This window comes from Cebidichthys violaceus, unplaced genomic scaffold, assembly GCF_023349555.1.
Source record: "Cebidichthys violaceus isolate CVI_PGR_0920_01 unplaced genomic scaffold, fCebVio1.0.p SCAF_129, whole genome shotgun sequence".
In the NCBI taxonomy this organism is placed as follows: Eukaryota; Metazoa; Chordata; class Actinopteri; order Perciformes; family Stichaeidae; genus Cebidichthys; species Cebidichthys violaceus.
The window spans coordinates 80,001-100,398 of NW_027176295.1; the positions used below are offsets into that span (position 1 = coordinate 80,001).

Consider the following 20,398-nt stretch of genomic DNA (forward strand, 5'->3'; position numbering starts at 1 on the left):
AGGTGTGCGTGTACCTGCTGTGTTGATGTGTAAAGGTGTGTGTGTACCTGCTGTCTTAATGTGTAAAGGTGTGTGTGTGTACCTGCTGTGTTAATGTGTAAAGGTGTGTGTGTACCTGCTGTGTTAATGTGTAAAGGTATGTGTGTGTACCTGCTGTGTTAATGTGTAAAGGTGTGTGTGTGTGTACCTGCTGTGTTGATGTGTAAATGTGTGTGTGTACCTGCTGTGTTGATGTGTAAAGGTGTGTGTGTGTACCTGCTGTGTTGATGTGTAAAGGTGTGTGTGTGTACCTGCTGTGTTGATGTGTAAAGGTGTGTGTGTGTACCTGCTGTGTTGATGTGTAAAGGTGTGTGTGTGTGTGTGTGTGTGTGTGTGTGTGTGTGTGTGTGTGTACCTGCTGTGTTGATGTGTAAAGGTGTGTGTGTGTGTACCTGCTGTGTTAATGTGTAAAGGTGTGTGTGTGTGTGTACCTGCTGTGTTGATGTGTAAAGGTGTGTGTGTGTACCTGCTGTGTTGATGTGTAAAGGTGTGTGTGTGTGTGTACCTGCTGTGTTGATGTGTAAAGGTGTGTGTGTGTGTGTGTGTGTGTACCTGCTGTGTTGATGTGTAAAGGTGTGTGTGTGTGTGTGTACCTGCTGTGTTGATGTGTAAAGGTGTGTGTGTGTGTGTGTGTGTGTGTGTGTGTGTGTGTACCTGCTGTGTTGATGTGTAAAGGTGTGTGTGTGTACCTGCTGTGTTGCAGTGGTCCAGCAGCTCTCTCATCTCTCTGTGCTGCAGTAGAAACTGGACCATTCCTCCTCCTCCTCCTTCCAGCCGGGACGCCAGGTGGAGCGGTGTGTTTCCATTACGATCGATCAGAGTCGGGTCGGCACCGGCCAATAGCAGCGCTTCCACCGCTTCCCTCTGCTGGGTGATCACGGCCAGGTGCAAAGGAGTCTGGGATACATGGAGAGAGATTATTTTACTAATGCTTCCTCGAAAACTAGTAAGCTTCCTTGATCCCTAACCAAGGTAACTTCCTTGTTGCTAAACTATTAAACATCTTTGCTCCTGGCTTCCTAAGTGAGTTTCCTTCTTGCTCCTTCTCCGTTTTAATCAGAGCGCTTCATTATCTCTCACTCCCCAACTAGAAAGTCTATTGTTTATGTTTTATGTTTAGGAAGCATCCTTGCTGCTAGGACACTGTGCGTTTCCTTCTACCTGGTAGAGGTGGTTCCTCATGTTGAGCACCTCCTCTCCAGGCAGAGCAGAGACCACATGAGTCAGACTCTGCAGCGCCTCCTGCTGGCTGTGGAGGACGGCCAGGTGGAGCCCACTGGAAGGAGAGGGAAGTGAACGGGAGGGAAATTAAAAGGATCAATCTAAGCTATGATTATATACATTTATAAAACAGAACTGTAGAGGTTTGAAGTGTGTTATTCATGGTTTTTACTGACGTGTCTCCGTCCTCGTCCTGAGCCGTCATCAGCTGCCGCTGTGTGGCCAACAGATACGCAGAGTCTCCGGTGACCGAGTACTGAAACAGAGCCTCCAGCTGTCGGCCGGTCGCCTGAGCCGACCGCTCATCTTCATCACACACAAAAAGAGAATTCTAACAGAAAGCTCAATGGATTTTTTTTAATGCAACTGGAACAAACAAAAAAAGCCTTTCAAAGTGCATCTAAAAATCAAAGAATGAAACCATTTAAAAGCACAAAGAAACGTTTTGTATTTGGAACGAAGCTTAACGTTTCCCCCTTTAATGTTTCATGTTATTGGGTAGAAATCACCTATAAGAAAATAAAGTATTACTTCTTTCACACTTATGACTCTATTGTTCGTAGATATGTTTATATTTGCAGCAGTGTTACAGTTAATAATGTGTGTATAAACACAGTTTGTACGGCGACGGCAGCAGTGTACCTCTGTGTGGTTCTGGTTCCTCCACACTGACCCCTCCCTCCTCAGTCCTCTCCCCCACCTCCAGGCCTCCCGGCTGGGCCACGGCTCTGAGCACGACCCCTAACCCTGAGTCGTCGTCTGGATCGCTGTCGTCTGCTGCGTCGCTCTCAGAGGCTTTAACACAAACATTAGTTTCCTTTAGCCATAAGTCTTTGATTTTACAGTGAACAATCATGACATTTCCTTTGGTTTAGATGAATGTATAGTTAGTGGTGTGATGAATGAAAATAAGCTGAAAAGAATCTCAAACAATGACAAAAAAACTGGGAAGTTTGTTAGTAAACTTCCTCTTATATTAAGAAATGAATTCATTGATTTGAGACTTTTGAGGTGAGAAATAACGCACATAGTTGCTGAAACTTTGAGAGTAAAAGTGTTTTGAGAGTTTCCAGAGACGGTGAGTTGCGTTGGGACACTCGTGATTTGCATAAAGTAGCCTAGACCTCAACTTTATGCAAATGAGGAGCGGCCAACGTGACGCCCTACAGTTTAAAACGCACTGCAGCGTCCACTTTAGTCTGTCGAAAACAAACTTTGTAATTTCTTCTCACCGTGTTTGATGCCTCCTCCTCCTCCTCCCAGAACAGCTGAGTATCCTGTGGAGAAACCTCCTCCTCCTCCTCCTCCTCCTCCTCCTCCTGCTGCTCCTCCTCCTGCTGCTGCTCCATAGTTGTAGGTAGTGAAGCCCTGGAAGTAACCTGGTGGACAAATCAAACACACCCACAACATCAGTTGACAGCTTTATCTTCTATTTTTCTGAACTGTGGATGACTTTCTAGGTTTTCCAGGTGTGTGGCAACCCGGGCACATTTTACCTCCTCCTGCTCCTGCAGAGCCAGGTCCTCCTCCTGCAGCAGGACCTCCTCCACCTCCTCCTCCTCCTCGGTATAGACCTGCACCTCCTCCATGACCGCTGAAGTCCTGGAAGTTTGGCAACGTCTTCTGTCTCTTCCTCTGCACCTCCTCCTTGTCTGAACACATAAGTACATGAGCACAGGTGAGCTACCTGCGATCTCCTGCCTAATATCCATACCTGTGGTCTGAGGGCGGAGCCACCTGTGGTCTGAGGGTGGAGCTACCTGTCTTACCTATGATCTGAGGGTGGAGCTACCTGTCTTACCTATGATCTGAGGGCGGAGCTACCTGTCTTATCTATGATCTGAGGGCAGAGCTACCTGTCCTACCTATGATCTGAGGGCGGAGCTACCTGTCCTACCTATGATCTGAGGGCGGAGCTACCTGTCTTACCTATGATCTGAGAGCGGAGCTACCTGTCTTACCTATGACCTGAGGGCGTACTTTAATCCTGTCTTTAATCCTGTCTTACCTATGATCTGAGGGTGGAGCTACCTGTCTTACCTACGATCTGAGGGCGGAGCTACCTGTCTTACCTACGATCTGAGGGCGGAGCTACCTGTCTTATCTATGATTTGAGGGCGGAGCTACCTGTCCTACCTATGATCTGAGGGCGGAGCTACCTGTCTTACCTATGATCTGAGAGCGGAGCTACCTGTCTTACCTATGACCTGAGGGCGTACTTTAATCCTGTCTTTAATCCTGTCTTACCTATGATCTGAGGGTGGAGCTACCTGTCTTACCTACGATCTGAGGGCGGCGCTACCTGTCTTACCTACGATCTGAGGGCGGAGCTAACTGTCTTATCTATGATCTGAGGGCGGAGCTACCTGTCTTACCTATGATCTGAGGGCGGAGCTACCTGTCTTACCTACGATGTGAGGATGGAGCTACCTGTCTTACCTATGATCTGAGGGCGGAGCTACCTGTCTTACCTACGATCTGAGGGCGGAGCTACCTGTCTTACCTACGATCTGAGGGCGGAGCTACCTGTCCTACCTATGATCTGAGGGCGGAGCTACCTGTCTTACCTATGATCTGAGGATGGAGCTACCTGTCTTACCTATGATCTGAGGGTGGAGCTACCTGTCTTACCTATGATCTGAGGGCGGAGCTACCTGTCTTACCTATGATCTGAGGGTGGAGCTACCTGTCTTACCTATGATCTGAGGGCGGAGCTACCTGTCTTACCTATGATCTGAGGGTGGTAGGTGAAGGGTTTGGGTTCACTGGTCTCGTTGTCAGACTTCCTCTTCAGCTGGACGAACACTGACGTCGGTTTCTGCAGGTTCTGGTCTCGATACTTCGGGGTCTTGAACACGATGGCGAACTGACGGCAGAGAACACATCGTCACGTAACATCAGGTTTAATCCTGCTGGAGATCCTGATACTACTACTGTAGTACTACTACTGTAGTAGTATTACTATTACCATCAACTCCTGATCTTATGGCTTTGACAACTGTACTTCTACTACTACAACCAATACTGCCACTAGAGCTGCTTCACTACTAATATTGAGGTATTATTGTATTATTATTGCCCAGCCTAACTTGATTCTTTAACCTACGGATACTTTTACTGCTTCTGCTCCGTGTGATACTCCTACTACCATTACTACAAGAGCTGCTACTGATGATACTACAACTATTATATTTACTCTATTTAGTTCTGTCATTACTTCACTTCTACACACTTCAAGACTAATATTCATCTACGACTACATCTATTTATTCCTTTTTATTAGATTAGAATAATAACTAGCACTATTGTGTGGCTACTATTAACAGTAGTACTACTAACTCCTCGTACCTGTCTGTGGACGTCTGTAGGGGAGAAATCTCCCAGAGCCTCCCAGGTGACCCCCGAGTCGTCTTCTTCATAGAACCGAACCTGGATGTCATCTAGAAACACACACACACACACACACACACACACACACACACACACACACACACACACACACACACACACACACACGTATATTATTTACACTAAACACTGTTTGTATCACTTCTATCATTTTCTTTTAAGAAATATTTCTGTTCTCTACGTAGTATATTTTTTAAATGTCTGAAAGCCTCGTTTCTCTTCGTCCACTGGTTAAATCTAGATTACATATAATTTAAATGAAATACGTCAATGAAACTTATTCTGCTTAATATCACATTGTCCACAAACACACGCGCGCGCACACACACACACACACACACACACACACACACACACACACACACACACACACACACACACACACACACACACACACACACACACACACACACACACACACACACACACACACACACACAGCTATAGCTTATGTCTAGCGTTGTATTGAGCTCATTGTTCGGCTCTTTATTTATATTATTACATTATTTGAACCTCTTCTTTTCGTGTCGTTTAGCAGCTGGATTTTTGTTTTTTGTACTGTTATCTGTTATAACGTCGTCTATCTGATTTGTTTGTATTGTTATTGCTTTTACCGTTTCTATTTTTACCTTTTAAAGCGCTATACAAAGATAAAATGTTTTATTAACCTGTTTCAACAAGTCTAACGTTTTATACTGTAATTAGACGTCACAGCAGTGGTTTGTGGGTCTTAGAATCAGATTGCTTGATTCAAGCCACCTGTTTTAAGTAAAGTTTAAAACAAACAGTCCTATCTGCTGAAGAACTTTTAGTAATATTAATAAAACCACTCAACGCTGCTTTAAACACACGTGTAAGGAGGATTTAATCAAGTCCAGCAGGTGGCGACATCAGCTGATAGGACACTTTTATTTACGTTTCACACACTCGTGACGTCACTAGTAGAGAAACTGTTATCGAGCTGATGTAAAAGTGGAAATGGAAAATCTTTACAGAAACTAGAAGAGGGAAAAGCCTGGTGATGACTCGGAGCTGTGACTGAGACTGAACTTTGTGGGTTTTATGTATAAAGTGGTGCGTTTGTGTTTTCGGTGTCGCTGTCTCTTTAAATCCCCGTCTCACCTTTCTGGACTTTGTCACAGAGCAGGTAGACCTCCTCTCCTCCGCTCACGCAGCCGGCGGTTCGATCCATCCGCACGATCTTCAGGTTGGAGGCATTCGGAGCCTCTAAAGAGGGAGAAAGAGAAGCACAGCGGCTCGGTCAGTGGAGACAACAGAAGGGCCGCAGGTTCGATTCCCAGCCATGAAGAAACAACTCAAGACTCAAACTGAGCTGAAATGAAACCAAACTTCAGATTATATTCTGCCGAATTAAAAGAATTTCTCTCAAGGTCTTCCTGAGATTTCCTGAGAATGAGACGGACGACCCGAGAACACAATGCTGGTAACGGCTGTTTCCGGCGCTGAGACATAAAAAGATAGATCATAATAATATTAATATTATATAATATATATATAATATAATACTAACAATCCAAAGTTAACATCATGTTGATCTGAGTGAGCTCAACAAAGTGACTCTAAATCAACTTTAAAGTGAAACATTCAAAACTCTCCCTTCCACTCCTCTCGGGGAACAACTTCACTTTTGGAGATTAGAAACAGAAGAGCTCTCCACTTTGAGTCTGGATTCTAAAGTGAAAGTGCAGAACGGTCGTGAAGTGATGATTATTTTTTTTTTAGTTCTGACAGGAAGTTGCTGTAGTGTACGGAAACCAAACCAGCAGGAAGAGGGAAATGAAACCAGGCGAGCCGCCGACACTGAACGGTCCTCAGACACGAGCAGGGTGTGATCACGGTTTAATAAAGTAGAGCTGAACACACAGGAAACACTGAGAAACCAAGTCACGTCGTTCAAGTACAACAGTCCTGAAACAGACGACGTGATGATGGACGGCCATCATGGTTCAAGAACCACTGATCCATGAGACTAGGGCTGTCCTCCACTACAGATACTCTCTCATCTACTTACCGATTAGTTCATTTAATCAACAGGTCTGTAAAACTGAAACCATGGGACCCCAAACCAGTCTGAGGTCTTAAACCAGTCAGGGGCCTTAAACCAGTCAGGGACCCCAAACCAGTCTGAGGTCTTAAACCAGTCAGGGACCCCAAACCAGTCTGAGGTCTTAAACCAGTCAGGGTCCCCAAACCAGTCTGAGGTCTTAAACCAGTCTGAGGTCTTAAACCAGTCTGAGGCCTTAAACTAGTCAGGGGCCTTAAACCAGTCTGAGGTCTTAAACCAGTCTGAGGTCTTAAACCAGTCTGAGGCCTTAAACCAGTCTGAGGTCTTAAACCAGTCTGAGGCCTTAAACCAGTCTGAGGTCTTAAACCAGTCTGAGGCCTTAAACTAGTCAGGGGCCTTAAACCAGTCTGAGGTCTTAAACCAGTCTGAGGTCTTAAACCAGTCTGAGGCCTTAAACCAGTCTGAGGTCTTAAACCAGTCTGAGGCCTGAAACCAGTCTGAGGCCTGAAACCAGTCTGAGGTCTTAAACCAGTCTGAGGCCTTAAACTAGTCAGGGGCCTTAAACCAGTCTGAGGTCTTAAACCAGTCTGAGGCCTTAAACTAGTCAGGGGCCTTAAACCAGTCTGAGGTCTTAAACCAGTCTGAGGCCTTAAACTAGTCAGGGGCCTTAAACCAGTCTGAGGTCTTAAACCAGTCTGAGGTCTTAAACCAGTCTGAGGTCTTAATGTGTTCAGACTCACTGCTGTCGTAGATCGGTTCAGACACGACGGGCTCCAGTCTTCTGGTGAATCCTCCGTCACTGTTTGGGAGGAACGCCGTGAACATGAGCCGAACTACGCTGAGGTCCATTTCTTTAGCCTGAAGAGACGCCGCGGTGCTGATCACACTGCGCTGGTGGTCTGAGGACAGAGAGAAAAATATAATAATAATAATAATAATAATAATAATAATAATAATAAGACAGAGAGACGGAGGGGACAGTTCATTTAAAGACAAGGTGAGAAAAAAATAAATAATAATAAGACAGAGACAGAATATAAAGTTTAATATATGAATATAAAGTGTTTGTCAGATTAAAATGTCCTCACTCTCCTAAAATGTCGCCTCCTTCTAATATGTCCTCTCAAGGTATGAAACTTCAACAGGTCCTCTCAAAGTCACCAGAACAGGCTCTCTCTCACACACACACACACACACACACACACACACACACACACACACACACACACACACACACACACACACACACACACACACACACACTGACCGGTGAGTTCTCTGGGGACCCTGACTTCCCCCTGCTGAGCGTCGATGTCCGGGTGGATGGAGACCCCACAGTTGTATCCCAGCCGGAAGGCCTCGACCATCCTCTCCTCCAGAGTCTTGGCCACGTTCTTCTTCGTCACATGGAGGATGCCCAGGTTGGGGAAACTACGAGAGAAACACCTGTGAGTCCCACACCTGGCGGGTTGACACACACACACACATCTGCGTTTGATGGTGCAACGTGTGTGTGTGTGTGTGTGTGTGTGTGTGTGTGTGTGTGTGTGTGTGTGTGTGTGTGTGTGTGTGTGTGTGTGTGTGTGTGTGTGTGCTGCAGACCTGATGGTGGAGTCTTTGGGCTGCAGGTCGGTGATGCAGATCCCTTTGTCACACTGTTTCCCCACCAGACTGTGAGCGTGGAGCTGAGGGTTGGAGGTCAGCGCCGTCACCAGCTGGACCACGACCCGAGCCGGACCCTGGTAGTTACTGATCTGAAACACGGATCAGCATTTCATTTACTCTATAATACAACACTTCAAACTGAGTCAGGGACAGAACGGGGACTCATTTGAAGTTACTTTTGTTATTCCACACATTCGTTTTTATCGTCAAATGTGGCACCTACATTACCCACAATGCAACTCAGGTGTTTAACACACTAACTGCTAACAGGATATTGGATGTTGTGCAAACTTGATAAGAAAAAACTGCACAAAACACAAGTTGTCTTCTTGCTTGAATATATATACACACACACTATATATACTTATAAGTATATATAAGTGATATATTGAAGTGTCTCCTACACTCACTGACTTACATGTTATCTCTGAACTGTTTTACCTACAATCAGATGTAAAAAAAATATACTGTGTTCCTGTTTCTACTGTGTGTGTGTGTGTGTGTGTGTGTGTGTGTGTGTGTGTGTGTGTGTGTGTGTGTGTGTGTGTGTGTGTGTGTGTGTGTGTGTGTGTATATAGTTCATGTTTCTGCAGGTATTTTTCTGCCTGCAGGAACGTTGCAAACTGTACCGCGGTAAATAAACACAAGCACCACTTCCTCTTCCTGGTTTCTTGTCGGCCAATCGAATCGCTCCATCACACAAAACCCAGTTCCTAGAAACACGGCGAGCTGCTGCCGGTTTAAAACGAGTTTCCTGAATATTTGTTGTATCCGCTCAAAACAGCCGGGTGGAGTTTGATCACCAACGGAAACTAAAACCTTCTGGTGCAAAATGAGTCTGACTCATGCAGTGAAACAATCATTCATTTCTTTATTTAAGATGTATTCTTTCCTCTATATGTGACCACTGTTGAGCTCCGTAGGTCCGAGTGTGTGATTTATATCATTATTACTTCTTTTAAATCCATAAAAAGCAAAATGAGGTTTGAACCTTCACCTTAAAGAAAAACGCTCTCTGCAGGTGTCTCTGCTCATCTGTCAGTGTGGAGGTACTTTGTTTTACACACAGAATATTAGTCAAACAGGTAAAGAGTAAGGTTGTGTTTCTCTGGAGGGTTACTTCCATGTTCTGTTTCACGGCTGCCGTCTGCAAATTAAAACACTTAAATAAAAAGGGTCCAGGTTGAACAAGTTCCCCTTTATTACCTGAAACTACAGCAATGTTGTTGTTTTATTTACCACATCAGGACTGAGGAGGAGTGACGTAGAGACGCCGTAAACATCTCTGGTAGAGACCTGTCAATCAGCGTGTAGCCCCGCCCCTAAATCATCCCCTGCTTTATGGTGTGTTTGACTCTAAATGGAGCATAATGTACTAAATGAACATCATGCTGTATTGAAGAAGACTGTAAACTAGAGATTGAGACCATAAACTCATGTTTACAATGTTTACTGAGGGAATAAATCAAGAGAGAAGTAGAGTCATTTTAGACTAGACTTCTATACAACCAGAGGAGTCGCCCCCTGGTGGACACTAGAGAGAATGCAGCTTCAACAAGCGAAGCTTTGGCTTCACTCGGTAGAAGCGGAGGTTGCTGCCTGATTGCAAGTCTCCTTCAAAGAATGATCTGAGACACACTGAAGGGTTTGTGTGCTAGTTGCTGTCCATGTAGAGTGATTAGTTAGAGAAGGTATTCATCAGCATTAGTGATAACTAGTGGTGTAACACTTCAATTTAGCGGAAACAGCTTGCTGTTTGTTCAAGTGCACTTTGGGGAAAATAGTAAATCAATAAATGAGTGAAAAGTATCTCAAAGTAAAAAAAACAACCAGAAGAAATGAGTCCAGAAACATGAATGGAACATCACAGGTTGTTGAGCGGAAACATTGTGTCTGTAACTGAGCGACAAAAAGAGTCACGAAGCACAATTAGGACACATCAGAGGGTTAGGAGGCGTCAGTATCGTGTCAGTATTTTGGGGTCAGAGTGGGCGCTCCCTCCCTCCCTCTCTCACACACACACACACACACACACACACACACACACACACACACACACACACACACACACACACACACACACACACACACACACACACACACACACACACACACACACACACACACACCTCTGGATGTTTCATCTCACAGATGAAACTCAACACCTTTCCTGTTCGTGACGCAACTCCACTTCCTTATAATTACATGTGGGCATCAAGGGAGGAAATTCCCAACAGACATGAAACAGCAGAGGTCTCTCTCTCTCTCAGTGTGTGTGTGTGTGTGTGTGTGTGTGTGTGTGTTGTATATAAACCTGGGCAGGTCCAGACCAGCAGAAGATTCTTTAACCCTAAAACTCAACCTGCTTCTTTGACTCCCACAGCTCTCACCCTGAACAAACACACTGTGCCAGAGCTCCACATTATGTGTACACTGCGGTCGATCCTTCTAGATTACTGTAGAGTCCAGTGGTGGCTGCGTAGGATTGTTTGACTAGCGGAATACAAACGTTTCCAAAGAGCTGTTATGAAATCCAAAAGGTCTTCCTCCAGCTCGACCAGTCGACTTCTAGTTTACGTCTATAAACGTCATCACTTTAACCTGGTAAACATTTAAGTTAAATTGTCATTATTAGCGTATGAATTCTTGAGTTATGACCTAATCAAATCAGTTAACTCTTGAGTGGATGTTTGAAAATGGCATTTACATAATCACAATAACAACTTTTATTTTTAGGGTGGTTAGGTCATAAAATATGACAACAGACAATCAAAGCTGTCAGGTTGGTAACATTTGATAAACCATTAACTCAGATTAATAATTATATTATCATACTGTGTCATTTTATCACCTAAATGTAACAACCTGTCCTCAGATTAAACCAGTTTAATGATTCATGTTTAATCATCTCCTGGGAGTATTTCAGGGTTTTCTTGTTAGAAACATGAAGTTTCATCTCTGACTTCCTCTGTAAAAAAGTAAAGTTCATCACTTGTGGAAAACTTCCTGGAAGTTTCCACGAAAAAACAAAACTAAATCATTTGTTGAAAATATACTTATTTACTAATTTGAGTCTTTTATTGTGAAATTTGTCAAAGAGCCAAGCGTAGAATTCAACATATATGAAGAATAAAGTTAATAAACAAGAAGAATAATCACATATCTCTGATTAATACGTCCTGGCAGAGAATTGTGGTGAGTCAGAGACCTCTTCATCATCCTCTTCCTCACCATCGTCCCACTGGTCCTACCAGAACACCAGGAGGGGTTTCCCACTCTGCAGCCTCAACACGCTCACATTCACCCCACAGCAGAGGCAGAAGAGGACTTCCTGCTTCGCTCTGATGACCTCATCTCATTATTATTATGATTCAGAAAATATGTTCTTCACACCTCCTCCAGCTCTGCTTCTCATCTCCACCACATCATAAATATATATATATATATATATATATGTATATATATATATATACATATATATGTAAATATATATTTACGTAGTTTAAATGCCATGTGTTTCATTTATTTAATAGTGTCTGGATGTTTCACCATCATCCAGGTGAGCTGACATGTGAACCATTTAACCATTACTTTTCCTAATTTATTAAAAAAGACTTTCGAGGATCATTTTCAACGTTCACAGCACTGGACAAAAAACAATCTATTAACTATTAAATAATCTACTAACTATTAACTTTAAAGTAATTTTTCATAAAAAAAGCCATTTCCAGCCTCTCAAATATGGAGATTTCCTGCTTTTCTCTGTTTCTACATCATATTGAACTCAATATCTGACAAAAGAAAAGACATTTAAAAACTGTTTTCAGTTTGTTGATCTGTTGGGACGCGTCTAACGTCTGGATGGATGGATGGATTCCTTTATGTTCAGTGAAGTCTGAGGAGAGACGCAGAGTCAGACAGGAATCTGGGGATTTCCCGTCTCCTCTGGTTTTAGCTTCAGACTCCAAACAGCAACAGAGACGACATGAGGGGGGGGGCATACGGTCCTACAAACTACCTCTCCTCCACAGAACAAACCTGACAGCTCTCGGATTTCTCATTTTCAGACTTGTGGTAACTCTGGGAAATCCCAAAGTTCGGATAGGGTTTCCTCGGCGAGGAGAAGCGGTTCTAGTTCAACCCAAACAAAGCCGGTCAGCTCTGCTGGAACTGATATTTGAGGTGTAGATGAAATTAAAAACATCTTTTCAAGTTTGTCTGAATCAACATGAGGCTGATGGATCAGAACAAATAAGATGATTTCACCAAAAGTAGATAAAACCTCTCAAGACAAAGGTCCATTTCTCAGCTTCTAGAAGAGCTTCAAACTGTTCAGAGTTAGAAGAAGAACAAACTCTCCAGAACAAACTAGGAAGTAGATTTTGTATCAACACGTTTTTACTTACTTACTTAAAGCTCTCATTAAATCACCCTGTATGGATCCTCCCAGCAGGACAAAGACATGAATACATAGAAGAGCAAGAGGTACGTACGACTAGAAGAAGAGAAGCAACAATAGAAACACACCAGAGACACTGAAGTCGAGTCATCAGTGTGTTAGACTCAAACTCAAATATACAATATAAATGTGCTTCTGTTCAAAAAGTACAGAAGAAGACTTGAGGTTATGTGTTCGTCATTCAGAGAAAAACCCTTTGAAGAAACGTCAAACTACAGACTTTCACAATAAGAGAGTCAGCTGACAGGAAACAGAGACCACAGTCACAATAGTTGATGATGTCACTTCCTGGTGAATATTTTTAGCCTCATCGTTTCACACCGACATAAAAGTTTAAACGTCACCTTGACGGACAGGTGAGCTCTGACTGATGCACACAGTGACCACATCTGGACTGAGGAGGACGTAGAGACGCCGTATACGTCTCTGGTAGAGACCTGTCAATCAGCGTGTAGCCCCGCCCCTAAAGCATCCCCTGCTTTATGGTCTGTTTGACTCTAAATGGAGCATAATGTACTAAATGAACATCATGCTGTATTGAAGAAGACTGTAAACTAGAGATTGAGACCATAAACTCATGTTTACAATGTTTACTGAGGGAATAAATCAAGAGAGAAGTAGAGTCATTTTAGACTAGACTTCTATACAACCAGAGGAGTCGCCCCCTGGTGGACAGAGTGTGAATAGTGAGGAGGAGTTACCTTGACAGCGGGGAAGGTCTTGCTGTTCTTCTCGCTGGAGGCTCCTGGTAGACCTCCGTGAGACGGACCTTCACAGCCGTACCTGAACCTGAAGCCTCTCTGGGAGACAAAAGGAGACAAACGGCGTCCATTAACACACATTCATGAGCACGAACACGTGATCTTCTGTAGTTAAACCTGAGACATCTTTAATGTGTAAATATGCTGTGTCATGTTTCAGGTCCTGTCACTACTTTCTCCAGAGTCAGTTTCTGCTCTGTGAGTTTCAGTTTAAACCCTCTGAACACCAAAACCTGCCGCCATGTTGTCTTTAAACAATCACCTTCACCGTTCATCAGCCAGAAGCTGTAAAATATGTCACTATCGTCAGATTTTCATCTTTCCGACAGTCCTCGAACACATCATGTGTGATGAACGCTTTCCTCAGAAAAATCAACCAAAACAAGGTTTACAACCGTGATATTTCATCAAAAACATTTTATTCTACTTGATAAATTCAAAATGTCTCCCCAAATAAACTGTTCACTTTAACCAGATTGTGTAAAAAACATTAAACTATGACATCATGATCGATTCATCTGAGACCAACAGTCATGTGACCAGAAATCAGAGAAACTCTGACTGAACTTCAGGAAGTGAACACAGAGAGGAGAGGAGAGGAGGAGAGGAGAGGAGAGGAGAGGTTAAAATAGTTTAATATTTATAACATGTGGAGCCTCCATTTTTTCCCCAACATTGTAACACTAGTGGACACTTGGAAACATGTTGGATATATAGATTCCAGTAATTAAATAACTTTAAAATAAGTTTTTACTCTATTTGACTTATGTCATTATAACTGTTATACATCACACAATACCTGTGTGAGTTCTCTCTACTTCTAGTCATCATGGTTCTGTTTCCTTAGAGGAGCAGAACTTTATACTCTCTGTACACAGAGACACATGTGACAAAAACACACAGAAATGATGTTTTTAGTAAGTGATGTTCATTTAGTAAGTGACGGTCCTTTTAGAGTCAAATAACAACATCATTAACAATATGTGGCTCCTCTGCTGCATTAGTTCATTCATCACCAGCTGGACGCTTGTTTTAGTCTGAAGTTTATTAACAGTTGAATTGTAGAAACCTTGTGTTGTATATAACATATATAATTGATGGATATCTTTGGAGTCGGTCTATAGTGATGCTTTCAGGAGCCGTCTGTCCTCAAATGTATTAAATGATGTATTTATATTGATGTAGTATAATGATCTGTACATGTGGGTACCTATTGCTCATGAAGTAATCTTACTTTATCGTGAGGACATGGCTTTAATGTCTCTGTTTTAAACACTTGTTGTGGTCGTTCAGTTTTACCTGCTTCGGCTGCTCCACGATCTGCAGGAACGGTCCGTCCACTGAAACACACCAGAACAAAACCAGTGACAACGTTCACACAAACATTGTGCGCTACGACACTAACTAAACATGATGACAGAAAGTATTATTGTCATTTCATTAATCACAGTTTTCTGCTACTGCTGTTTACACAGCTTTTAAATCTCACTGTTTCATCATTTAGGATTCAAATTGTTAAACTTGTTTTTGTCTTTTCTGCTCAAAGTTGTCATTAGTTGTTATTTTTGTCCCGTGAAGCACTTTGAACAAAGATGTTGTACAAATAAAGTTTGATTGATTGATTGCTGCTTGTTGCAGTAAGTAGAGAAGCATGATTGTGTAACTTCCTGGTTTGAATCATAACTTCCTTCCTTTATATTTAAACGTTGTAATACAGTGTAAATAGGAAAAACAGGGTCCAGGTTGGAAAAGACCAAAGTTACCCTTAAAGTAAAAACGTAGTACTTGTACACGATGGTATTGGTACTTAAAGTGAAGTACTCCTGAATCACATGAACGTGTCACATGTAAATGTTAACGTGGAGGAAGTTCTCCTCCCGTTCTCTCTTCACTTCAGAGTAAAACACTGAAAACACAGAAGTGAGACTCAGACTGACCAGAGAGGAGCGACACGTCACCAAACTCACCTTTCACTTTACCATCGTCACACATTCGCTTCACAAACAGGAAGCATGCTTTCTTTCTACCGCACAGCTGCTTCATCCCAAAATACGCTTCATTTGTTCTCCACTAGCTTTAGTTCCTTTACACACTAAACATAGGACGGGTTTATAGAATATGATGATGTTATTAAGTAAGAAACTTTATAAAGAAAAGCTCAACGCATTACTTCATTAATCAATTAATCAACTTAACGAGAAACTATCTTTACTGAAAAAAAACATTTCATTGTTCCAGATTTAACAATGTCAATGTATTAAGAACAATGTTGATAATACATTATTAATAATAACATTGTTAATGTTAATGTAATGTAATAATAATTAAAGTGATAATGTTAATGTAAAAATGTTGATGTATTAGTTATCATGTAATTAATGGCATACATTAGTACATGTTAAAATGTTAATGTGTTAGTAATAACGTTAATATTGGTAATGTATAAGTTATAATGTTAATATATCAGTAACAACACTCCTATTGTTAATACATTAGTAATAACATTAATGTTAATGCATTAGTAGTAATGTTAATAATGTTAATAATGTTAATGTTAATAATGTTCATGTATGTGTAATAACATTGATAATGTTAATGCTTTAGTAGTAATGTTAATAATGTTAATAATGTTCATGTATTAGTAATAACGTTGATAATGTTAATGCATTAGTAATAATGTTAATAATGTTCATGTATGTGTAATAATGTTAATAATGTTCATGTATTAGTAATAACGTTGATAATGTTAATGCATTAGTAATAATGTTAATAATGTCCATGTATTTGTAATAATGTTAATAATGTTAATGTTAATAATGTTAATAATGTTCATGTATGTGTAATAACATTGATAATGTTAATGCATTAGTAGTAATGTTAATAATGTTAATAATGTTCATGTATTAGTAATAACGTTGATAATGTTAATGCATTAGTAATAATGTTAATAATGTTCATGTATGTGTAATAATGTTAATAATGTTAATAATGTTCATGTATTAGTAATAACGTTGATAATGTTAATGCATTAGTAATAATGTTAATAATGTCCATGTATGTGTAATAATGTTAATAATGTTAATAATGTTCATGTATTAGTAATAACATTGATAATGTTAATGCATTAGTAATAATGTTAGTGTTAATAATGTTAATAATGTTAATGTTAATAATGTTAATGTTAATAATGTTCATGTATTAGGAATAAGGTTGATAATGTTAATGCTTTGGTAATAATGTTAATAATGTTCATGTATGTGTAATAATATTAATAATGTTAATAATGTTCATGTATGTGTAATAATGTTAATAATGTTCATGTATTAGTAATAACATTGATAATGTTAATGCATTAGTAATAATGTTAGTGTTAATAATGTTAATAATGTTAATGTTAATAATGTTAATGTTAATAATGTTCATGTATTAGTAATAAGGTTGATAATGTTAATGCTTTGGTAATAATGTTAATAATGTTCATGTATGTGTAATAATGTTAATAATGTTCATGTATGTGTAATAATGTTAATAATGTTCATGTATTAGTAATAACATTGATAATGTTAATGCATTAGTAATAATGTTAATGTTAATATGTTAATGTTAATAATGTTAATAATGTTCATGTTAATAATGTTAATAATGTTCATGTATGTGTGTGTCAAACTTCAATAACTGACTTCCTGTTGTCTCTAGAACATCTGTCTGCAGCTGTCTGCACCTTCACCTCACACAGTAACACGGTTTGAACCAGGAAATAAAAAACACCTTTCAGTAAAAGCAGCTGAAGTGGAGCCTGAAACAGTGACCGATGAACATTTATAGATCAGCAGCACGTAATAAGAAACTCAACCCTCAGCTTTCACCTGCGAGAGCTCAGAACACTTTGTTTTAAAATATCAAACATCTGCTTTGCTGTGGTTTAATCCGTCACATCGGCACAGTTTAAGGTACAGGTTAATAATTAATCCAGTCACAGAATCCAGAGACCGTTTAAACGACAGTTACGTCCCACAATGTCCTTTATGACCATTGTTAATATGATTATCAGTTTTTGGTGTTTTCAGTCAAACAACCAGGATTGTGCATCTGTGTAAAAGGTCCCCATTGATCACGTGACCGGTATTTAGGATTGTAACCAAACCACACCGCATATTTAATGTGGAATAACAAGTTTAAATATTACAAAAGATCTGCTGTTGATTTCACTTTGATATCTGTGAGTCTGCTCTGCCACTGATGACCGACAGCTGCTTGTTGGACATTGGACCAGCAGTTAAAACAGAGACATTAAAGCCTCTTTGTTCGGCAGCTGAGACGCTCACCTGTCCGCAGGGACGAGGTCTGATGCATCGCAGGGAAATGTGGGAACTCCCACAACGGATCCATCACGATGTTGTCGAAAATCTGGAAGAAGTTCGGACGTGAAGTCGGGACACTCAATGTAGAAACATATCATTTATTAATGTGTGCACAATGATCCATTCAGGGCTGAAACTAACTATTATTCTCTCAATTAATTGACTTAGTTATTTAGTCAATAAAATGGTAAATAAAAGATCTATCAGTGTTTCCCAAAGATAACGTCCTAAAACATGTTGAGTTTACGGTCACAGAGGAGGAGAATATTCACATTAGAAAAGCTGTGCTTTTAATTCTGGTCTCTGGATCAGAGCTACAACTTTTAATTCTAACAACATATTTCCCTCATTATAATGAGATAACTCTATGTTGTTATAACACAATGTTTCCTTTGCTGCTGTGCTTGCTGCACAGGTGAAGTTAGAGGTGAGTCTACCTGGTTGGAAGTATGGAGGTAATGGTCGTCTCCAGCCATGGTGTCTGCAGGTCAGAATACAACAATTACACCCACAGTGTAGTAACACGCAGTGGTTATTCCAACGTCTTATTAACTGATGACGTAAACAATATAAAACAAACATGTATCACTCTTTATTTTTATTTTGACTTTTTAAAAGCCTAAAGCCCTGAAAAGATTCAGAATTACACAGAAATATTATTTTTATTGTGGCTTTTTTCAATATTTGTTTTATTATTAATGTAAATAATAGAGTATTTTATTAGTTTGAATTTTTAACACATCTGTATTTATTAAACACATTATTCACAACACATGTGATTATATGTAATTTATCCTTTATTTAGAATTTGACATTTTAAAAGCCTAAAGCCCTGAAAAGATTCAGAACTATTTTTATTATGATTTGTTTTATTGTTTTCAATGTTTTTATTTTATTTATTATTAATGTAAATAACAGGGTATTTTTATTAGTTTGAATTTTTAACACATCTGTATTTATTAAACAACACATTATTCACAATACATGTGATTTCATGAATTATTTTTTACCATAGATAATATGCATTGTCATTGTTATTATTGTTAAATAAGAAATCCCTCTGACACTTGTTGCTGCTAAGCGTGAACGCGCTTGTGTGAATCGTGCTAGCCCGCTGGCTAACAGCTAAGCTAGCGCTACCGGACTGTTGTTGTTTGTTTGTAGCGTTAAAGCGACCGTTTAGAAAAATAAACGCTAATCATCAGTTAGCACGACTACAGTACAGACTGTAACACAGTAACTGTCTGTCTGTTAGTCTTCGTGTTACAGAGAGAGTCGGTGCAAACCGCTAACCTGTCCTAGCTAGCTGGGAGCTAGCACCTTGAACACAAAACTCCGTTCAGAAATCTGACATTTAAACGGTTCTTACTCTATTTACTGATGAAACTTGAACAGCAGAATATACATCAATACATTTTTTAAATCAGATGAATCCAGTCATGAATTCGGCAAGTGTAAAAATCAATACAAGTTTCAGCTTCTCACTGTGTTTCCCTGTTAAGAAAAACGTGGACTGCAATTATTAGGGAAGTCCAGCGAGTGAAGCTGTAGTAAAATACATAAATCCCCCAGTTACTACCACTAACCGAGGACGGCCATGTTTAATATACGAGCCGATCTCACCGTTGGCTTTCACAGATACAAACAATATATTTAGTGCTAATGTGAGACATTCTGTCGTTCGCTGACGAGCAGAAAAACGTTCAAGTTTCCATTTTTAACGCTGAGTTTGGTTGGCGATGTTCTCACAAGTGTACCTGTCTTATAAGGAAGTGAAGTACCACAACAAAGCGCAACTGTAACGGCTCACGGGTAAATTATGGTAATGACTAGCGCAAATATACAGCAATCTAGTTATCTAGTTAAAGTGGGTAGTTAATGCGTTCTTACCTGGTTAAGCTCGGGTTAATTTATGAGTGACAGTTAACTTTTAGACATCACTTCAACACGCTCGTGCCGAACCAGTGGATCCATTAATTGGAGCGCGTCACGACGCCACGCGACGGCGTCATTACGGTTTTAAATGAGAAGATGAAGACTTTTTAATATGACGCGATGTTTAATCCCACCGAGCACGAGCCAGCCAACAAAAACGTCCTGCAGGTTGAAGTTTGTCTCGGTTTGTTCATAAAAAAAGTTGATTTCCTTCCTCACTGGAAAATCCCTGTGACGTCAGAGAGAGTCTGTAAAACATGACGAGGTCTCACTCTGACGCAAAAACATTTTTAAAAAGTATTTTAATTATTTAGTTTTGTAATCAGGAACAAAGAACTATGGAAGCCCATTGCTAATAAATGTATTTATATAAAAGCCATAATTAGGAGATCAAAAGTCATAATAATGAGATAAAGAGTCATAATTAAATTTGATTTAATTGTATTATTATTTATTATTTATAAATTGTATGTGTTGAAACAGGTGAATTTAAATATTTCACAAACAATATTACAGCAGAATA

The 20,398-nt window shown here is 40.3% G+C and overlaps 1 protein-coding gene across 1 annotated transcript in view; it reads right to left on the minus strand.

Moving 5' to 3' along the window:
• The window catches only part of nfkb1 (nuclear factor of kappa light polypeptide gene enhancer in B-cells 1), a 25,891-nt gene extending 5,810 nt beyond the window's left edge, over window positions 1-20,081 (minus strand). Inside the window, exons 1-17 of the mRNA XM_068707070.1 lie at window positions 19,831-20,081; window positions 18,378-18,421; window positions 17,905-17,986; window positions 14,879-14,919; window positions 13,520-13,618; window positions 8,297-8,448; window positions 7,962-8,125; window positions 7,435-7,593; window positions 5,791-5,895; window positions 4,609-4,700; window positions 3,988-4,126; window positions 2,757-2,912; window positions 2,493-2,639; window positions 1,903-2,055; window positions 1,437-1,566; window positions 1,201-1,315; window positions 729-936 (exon numbers count right to left, since the gene is read on the minus strand). Of these exons, the coding sequence (XP_068563171.1) occupies window positions 729-936; window positions 1,201-1,315; window positions 1,437-1,566; window positions 1,903-2,055; window positions 2,493-2,639; window positions 2,757-2,912; window positions 3,988-4,126; window positions 4,609-4,700; window positions 5,791-5,895; window positions 7,435-7,593; window positions 7,962-8,125; window positions 8,297-8,448; window positions 13,520-13,618; window positions 14,879-14,919; window positions 17,905-17,986; window positions 18,378-18,416 (1,981 nt within the window). The 5' untranslated portion in view covers window positions 18,417-18,421; window positions 19,831-20,081. The remainder of the gene's footprint in view (window positions 1-728; window positions 937-1,200; window positions 1,316-1,436; window positions 1,567-1,902; window positions 2,056-2,492; window positions 2,640-2,756; window positions 2,913-3,987; window positions 4,127-4,608; window positions 4,701-5,790; window positions 5,896-7,434; window positions 7,594-7,961; window positions 8,126-8,296; window positions 8,449-13,519; window positions 13,619-14,878; window positions 14,920-17,904; window positions 17,987-18,377; window positions 18,422-19,830) is intronic.
• Between the last annotated feature and the right edge of the window lie 317 nt (window positions 20,082-20,398).